This window comes from Mytilus trossulus, chromosome 4 (genome assembly GCF_036588685.1).
Source record: "Mytilus trossulus isolate FHL-02 chromosome 4, PNRI_Mtr1.1.1.hap1, whole genome shotgun sequence".
NCBI lineage: Eukaryota > Metazoa > Mollusca > Bivalvia > Mytilida > Mytilidae > Mytilus > Mytilus trossulus.
In genome coordinates, this window is record NC_086376.1 from 4,799,395 (window position 1) to 4,807,581 (window position 8,187).

An 8,187-nucleotide genomic window follows, 5' to 3' on the forward strand; every position below is an offset into this window, starting at 1 on the left:
AAGATTTCTGTTCACTAATCGTATATCTAAATTTATTTGCATGGTCCATTTGAATATTAATCATAGTTTGTAGATCATATGGATCATTAGCTATCAATGTAACATCGTCTGCTACAGTTGGAGCACCACAGTATATTGAACCTATGTACGATCCAATTTTGTTTTCCTCATAGATTTTCAGTAAAGAGTTGATAAAAACTTTATACGCAGTTGGAGACCAAACCCCTCCTTGACGGACACCTTGTTTTTCTTTAAACCCACGTGAATAATTTCCTTCCCATTTTACTTTTGTAGTTAAGTCTTCATACCAAGCCCTAAATAATAACTAATTATCTCCAGATATGTTCATTTTATGCATTTCTCTAAAAAGGCCAGCATGCCATACTATATCAAACGCTTTTTTAGCATCAGTTAATCCAATATATATGGGTAAACGTTTTTCTTTAGCTTCTATTCTTAGTTCAGTTACAACCAGCCCCGCTACAGTAGGGGATTCCCCTTCAGTGAACCCTTTTTGTAATCTACTTTGCTGATTTTTAATGGAGCTTTTGTTACGGGATAAATGTAGCTTTTCTATAGTTTTTCCAATAGCACTAGTTATAGTTATACGTCTATATGAATTTGGATCTTCTTTTGGTTTTCCTCCATTTTTAAACAGAGGGCATCCTATCCCAATTTTTAAATTATTTGGGACAGCAACAGTTTTAAAAATTAAGTTTATCAATTTAGTTAGTATATTTATAACTGTCTGTCCTCCATATTTCAAGTGTTCTATGGTGAATTTATCAACATCTGGAGCTTTTCCATTTTTAAAAGATAAAATACATTTATTCAATTCGTACTCAGTCACTTCCTGAATCGGTTCTCTTGTACTTAAGAAAATATCAGTTAATATTTCAATGTCATTATTAACCAAATTAAAAAATTTACTATCGAATCTGTCTTGCACAGATGGTGAGGCCAAATCTTCAAAGTATTCGGCCCAAGCTCCCAGAATAGAGGCTGAATTATTATACAGTCTATTATTAACCTTCAAGATTGAAGTAGTAGATGGCCTCGAGTTTCTCTGCTTATTTACTAATGCAAAAAATTGTTTATCATTATTCTCATTTAATTCCATAATTTTGGTATACGTATTTTCTCTTTTCTCAGCAGCCAATCGTCTTTGGGCAGAACGAAGTTTTTTCTTTTGCACTTTCATTCGAATATAGTTAATGCTAGATTTATTATCTTTATTACCTTCATTTTTCCATTTCCAATAGTGAAATTTACCCTCCTTAACAATTTCAGTCATTTCTGGGGTCCAATCCCTTTTTCTCTTAAATAGTTTTTTCCTTTTTGGGCATAGACTTTCAGCAGTAGTCACAATAATATCAGAAAATTTTGTTAAAATGTTCTCTATATTTTCAGAAGTTTCAACCACAGCCACATCATTAAATTCAGTTAATCTCTCTTGTAGTAAATTTTCATATTTTTGTTTATCAATTTTATCCCATTTTATACGTAAGGGTCTAGGATCGCTAGTGCTTATATCCATCCTATCAATACAACAGTTAATTGAAATCATAATTGGATCATGAGTGGATAGATTTTGAAATTCACGATTAAATGACAAATATTTCTTGACCAGTGCACTAGTTTCAACAAAATAGTCAATTTGAGATTCATCTCTATTATTGAAGTGAAAAAACGTACTCTGCTTTTTGCAAGTGGAAGGTATTGACAGTCCATTTGATTTTAAGAATTCATCAAAGACAATGTCACGAGGTATTTTACGCTCATTTCTATGCAGTGAGGCATTCATGTCACCTCCTATAATTATATCAGAAGTAGGTAGATATTTTTCTATAATTTCACTTAGCTCATCTAGTACAGATTTAAAATCTTCAATAGTGATATTTCCACCTCTAGTTGGCATATAGACACATATTAGCACAAGTGGCTGTTTTATGTTGAGACGGATAGCTATTACTCTATTACATCCATCCGGTAAAAGTTCAACAAGATTTTGTAATGTTTTGTTAACACAAATTGCAACCCCAGCATGCCCCCTCCTCCTTTCAGTTGGGTCACTAGTCTTATCATCATCAAAGCATTTTACAAGACATAAAAAGTCAGTTAAAAATTCATGTAAAGCTTGTTTTTCCCTATTATGTAACCAATGTTCCTGTAGCATAATTATATCAGCTCTTTTCTCTAGCATAGATAGATACATATTATTAGATAAAAAACCTTCAATGTTAAAAGATAAAATGTTCAGCACGCTATCTGTACTTATTTCATTATCATGAGGCTCTTGTACATGTATATCCTTTCCTACATTTTTGTGGATTGACCCATTGTGGGCATCATCAAATTGTCTCTCTGTGTGCAACCCAACTTTTCCTGTTGAAGACGTAGGAACCTCGGCGGTACTTGTTTCATTTGCTTTCTTGGGGGTATATGTATTTGCTCCGATTTCTCGTGAAATCTTTTCCTTGCTTGTGTTTGACATTTTGATTTCCCTCTGGAATGAATATTCCCTAAAAAATTATCACTATTGTTTGTTTGACCATTAACCACAGAATTGGTCTCATTTTCACTACCACTAGTATCAATGTGAAGACTATTGGGTTGGGATTCATCGTGCCGAAATGACATGCCCCCATTAAAATCTGCAAAATCATTCTGAAATTTACAGTGCTGGTTTTCGCTATGTCTATCAAATTGAGACCTTTCATTTCTACTGTACTTATTAGCATTATTTTGCCTCCCTCTATTTTGCCTTTGTCGAGACCGTGTTGATTGATTATTGTTGTCAAATCTCAAGTCCAACAGTTTATCACTTAGATTACTTATTTTATTATCTTGTTTACAAATTTCCAATTCCATTTGCCTCATCCTTTGTTCAAGAAACCAACTTTTTAAGTTTTCTGATTCGGATTTATTACTATTATCACTACAAGGGCTTTGCCTGTTAAAGTCCGCATTCACGCTTGAACTTTGTTTTTGTTTTTGAATTAACAAAGAATGTTCTAAATCCCTAATGTCATTTTCCAGTTTTATAGCATACGCTCTACTTGCTGCAAGCTCTTTTTTCTGAGTGGACACTTCTGTTTGTAACTTATAAATTTGACTGTCCTTTTGCTTGATTCCTTTATCTTTATTAGTAATTTCTAATTTTAGAGAGATTATTTCTTCTTTTAAAATGTTAGAACCCATTTGTACGGAACTATAGGAGCTATCACTTCTTGAATTATCCTTATTTATATCCGCATCATTTGTGGAATTATTATTAGAAATCAGTCTATTGTCTTTATGTATTATAGTAACACCAGAAACAACCGACCCCCGAGCCATGGGGTTAATATCAGCACTTGAGAGGGACGATCTTGGCATTTCTTCCCCCTTACTCAAGTCATTACTTTTATCAGAGATAGACCCTCCTACTACACAATCAGCCTGCAAGGCTCTCAACTGTTTGCAGCTTATACAGATATACTCTGCTGTTAAGTCATTTTCAATTACATGAATGTCACTTAGACCAAGTTTTTCACATCTATAATGGACCCATACATTACATATGTCGCACTCTACTGCCTTTGAGTCATTTCCACAGACCTTCTTACATGTTGGACATAAGATGTCACTTTGAATAGTTTTTAGCTTAATATTGGAACAGGTCCCCACTGTCTGTTGTTTAGAACTAACCACTGAAATCTTACTTAAACTTTGTAACCTTTTCTCATCATTACTTGCTGTGTCCAGATTACTTTGTTGCGTGTTATCTAAAAACATTTTACAATATTCTCTGATCTGATTGTTTATAAGACTAAATTTGGAGTTACGGTCAAGAATACACAATATGTCCCCGAGAGCAGTGGTTATAAATTCCTTTATATATGATTGGTTGCCATTCAGAAGGACTTTTGTTGTGGTGTTAAAAAAGTTCAAAACAAATAATTTTGTGCTTCCATTATGGATAGCCAGTGATTCAGATACAATGGCACCTAATTTATCCTTAGTCTCAGTCTTATTTATCTGCAGACCAGTGTTATTTACAACGGACTGTGTTATAACTTTGAATTCTTCATAAGCAGCAGCAGAGAAGATAAGGACCAGATTGCCTGGACTTATTTCAGTTTTTACAGTATACAACCGTTCGGCAGCATCGAGCTTCTTACTAACAGCCTTTCTTTTATTTAATTCATAATCAACAGTTTTTTCATTTATACTACTATTACTACTAGACTTCTTGTTTTTTGTTGCAGTATTAGATACAGTTTTACAGGGAGTAAACATTACTTTCTTTCCTTTAACTCGATCACTTCTTCTTCTGGCAATTTCCATTTTACCCCAAAAAGAATTTAATGAGTGTGGTAATAGATTTACACAAAAATATTTTTGAGCAAAAATAACTTATCTGCTAACATGTGCTAATCAAGGGCAGTTTAAAAATTAAAGAACGGAGTATAAAACACTTTACCATATATGGTAATCACATGACGTCCATTGTTGCTTTAAGAAATGGGGTCAAACCGGGGTCAGCTTTCCGACTGCGAAATGACGCCACCACTTTTACCCAGTTTTTTCGGCCGGTTTAAAAAAGTACCTTAACTATATTTTTAATGAAATGGTATAAATTGGTATACATTAATGGAATAGCAATAACCAAATAACGCTTGATATGGACACATTTTTGGGATTAAACACGTTTGGGGGTTTGTTGAGAAATGGACACGTTTGGGCGTTTATACAAATCACACGCTTTGGCGATGTTTTTAACTAGATATGTTTTGCAGTTCAGTGACGTCAATGTGGACACGTTTGGGGGGAAGGACACGTTTCTGAGTGTTACATATATATACAGTAAGTAGTCTGTAAATGGTTGCTGATAATTTGGTTGGTTTGCCACACACTCAACCAAAATGGAATCATACAGACGTTTATACTGCCCATGTTATATTTGGAGTAGAAAAAGCTAACAACATTTTGATTAACCTCTCACCATGACATTTTTTTCACAAAAGCCCAATTTCAAAACCGTACAATAAGATATGTTTCATAATTATGTCTTCAGTATAACATTTTGAAGACTTTTTTTTTGTCTGTTCATATCTACTGTTTTGCTGTTCATAGTTTGAATTTTTCTTCAATAATGGGGGTTGTTTTACTTCTGTATCTTACCTCTTTTACCTTTTTGTCGAGGTGGCGTCAACAGTAAGGGGGTTTGGGGTTCCATTTAAGTCCTTTTTTTAAACCGGTCAACCTTCATGCAATTTTTAAGAAATCTGGACATTTTTCACAGGTAATAATTAGATATCGTCTTAAAAGTTTTCAATCATTAATCACTTTCTCAGACCGTCATGGGTTTTTATAGAAGCTGCAATATGATTAAATGACAGTACGACTACCCAGAGAAAAAGTATTCAAGGAAAATATTTCTTCTCTCAATTTCTTGTATTTTGCTGATAACTTATTGGCAGTTAACTTTTAGATAGTCTGGTGTTAGGTTTCTTCATCAATTACTTTTTCAAAACGTCATGCAGATTTTTTTCTCTGCCATTCCAATTTTAGTACATGACTTTTTTGTACTCGGGAACATATATATAGACGTTAGCCATACTGTTGTTCACTGATGTACTGCAGAAGACAGTTTATGCATCTTTAACAGAAGCTTTTTTTGTTATAAAGATATCTTAAATATATTAAGCAAAATTCAAACAAAAAAATGTCTTCATTTTTAGCAATTTATTGACAGATGTATACCATGTATATATTTTTTTTTGCGATTTATATTTGAGACAGTCTGGCCATGCTTACATCGGCTTTGACATGATAAATCTATAAACCTTCACGTGTTGTTACAGGAAACTTGGACACAAGCTTATCGTAAAGAGCAAGAAATGGTATATGAAAGAAAAGTAAAATCCCGGTCTTTAGACTTGAGATTTTACGATAACATCTCATATAAATTTATGCAGAGGGACATGATTTACCAAAAATCTTAAAGTACATACATAAAGCTTTTAGAGAGATATCTTGAAAGTTGCCATGTGTTAAATAATTAACAGGAGGAATTGGCACCTACCTCTGAGAATGTACTGTTTTATACTATGAAACAAGAATGTGTTACATGTACACGGATGCCCAAACTGCACTATCATTTTCTATGTTTATTGGAGCGTGAAATTGGGCGTCAAAACTGTAATGTGGCATTGACATCAGAAATATATCATATCATAGTGAACATGTATACTAAGTTTCAAGTTGATCGGACTTCAACTTCATTAAAAACTATCTTGACCAAAAACTTTCAGCAGAAGCGGGAGACAGAGAGACGAAAGAACGGATGCAGAACAAATTTAAAGCATAATACCCATAAATGTGGCATAATAAATACTTTGAATGCACACATGTTTATATATTTTTTATTTGCTGAATAAGCAAAAATTCATGAAAATGATTATAACGGTATATAAATGAAAAAAATATTTTATTCATATTCATAACAAGCTCCCTCAAAATAAATGCTATGAATAATGAACGAACATTACAGTTTCTTGTAACTGTGTTGGCATCATTTTTCTCGTGTTCACTCTTTCTACAGAAAAAATAATTAGTATACAAAATAAACTTTTATCTTTGCATGGGGTCAGGAATTCAGAATTACCCACCAACTAGAATGAAATTAACAACTTGCTTTCCAACATATACACTTGACACAGCACCATATCATAATACAACTACCATACTGCTGGAACTTTATGATTGGCATTTGCTACTGTTAGTGTCCTCCATAAATAAATACTTCTGCATCAATTGAATAGAACCTAATCAAGGCATGTTTAAATGTTGATGCGGACAATTTGACAGTCACTGCACTAAACACCAATCATTTAATTTGATTCTCAATATATGAATGAATCAGCATTTCTGTTAAAGCCCGATTTATTTTAGTAAATCATGTGGCATGGAAATAGTTATTAGTCTAGTACCTAACTTTTTAATCTAAGAGATGTATTTCATTGTAATGAAACACATGTAGGACACAAAGATGAAATAGGGAAATTGAAATAAATGTTGCGGAGGGGTGGTCTAAAGACAATAAAAGAGCAAAATGAGGATGTTAAATTTGATGTATGTCTTTTTGTGCTTCTTTGCTACATTTTTTTTTATAGTGATTAAGATGATAACACAATGTTGACTGCTGTACCCCTATTTTTGACATTTTTACCTAGTGTGTCTGTTTGTTTAGTTCAGACATACATTTGTAGTTGTCAATATAATGGAATTTGATGCTTTTGAGCTTTTGAGTTTTCTCAGAGTTCAGTATTTTTATGATTTACCTTTTTGGAATAGTCCATTTGCTCTTGTGCTTCCATATTTGTCACATCCAAAAGTATATTATTGTAAGAGTTTCATGGTGAATGAGAGGCTACAGTGGCAGTAACAATGCATGTCTTTAAGTCAAGTCTTATTGCTTGTAAATAAATGGATGATGCGTCCATGGGACACAGATGATGCCCCTCTTATATATTATAAAGGGGCATAACTCGAGAACTGTCAAAGTGACATCACCCAAATTATTGATCTGAGTTTTGTAGTGATAACCATCAGGTATGATAGTATTAGAACATTTACTTTGGTTGAGAAAAACTTTGAAAACAGAACTATAAAATTCTTTGCTGAGTGCAGCCTGATACTACTGCAGAGGTTGAACCCTGAATAGTTGGGCCAAATTTGGACACAATATTCAAGCTTGATACTGTCTAGATTTGAATAATCAAATCTTTTTTCTTTCATAATATAGGTTTCTTACACAAAACAAATGTCTAAATTTTACAAATCTATTACACAATACTGTGCAATGAAAGATTTCTTCTTGAAACTTTATAAAAATTTGTAAAATTTGAAAAATTTTGAAAAAAAATTGAACCCCTTAAAAAAATTGGAACCCCCCCCCAACTTTTTGAATCTCCCCTTGGAGCAATTACCCCCCTAAACTCGACCACTGCCTTTCCTTTGTAGTATGAAACCTTGTACAATTTCAGAGAGATCCATACACTTAAACACAAGTTATTATCCGGAAGCTAGATGTATGCTTATCTTTGGCCCTTTTTGGCCCCTAATTCCTGCATAAATGGGGCAATAATCTTCAAACTCAATCTCAGCCTTCCCTTAGTGATATAGAACTGTGTGGTACAA

General features: G+C 33.3%; 1 protein-coding gene across 1 annotated transcript; it reads right to left on the reverse strand.

The window, feature by feature from the left end:
* Positions 1-325: 325 nt before the first annotated feature.
* LOC134714401 (uncharacterized) lies at positions 326-2,215 on the reverse strand. Its single transcript, XM_063575642.1, has one exon. It carries the CDS (start codon positions 2,213-2,215, stop codon positions 326-328), a length of 1,890 nt encoding a protein of 629 aa, XP_063431712.1.
* Between the last annotated feature and the right edge of the window lie 5,972 nt (positions 2,216-8,187).

What these genes read in the sequence shown, in the direction of transcription:
- LOC134714401 (XM_063575642.1), bottom strand. Translation starts at nt 2,215, where the DNA reads ATGTATCTATCTATGCTAGAGAAAAGAGCTGATATAATTATGCTACAG.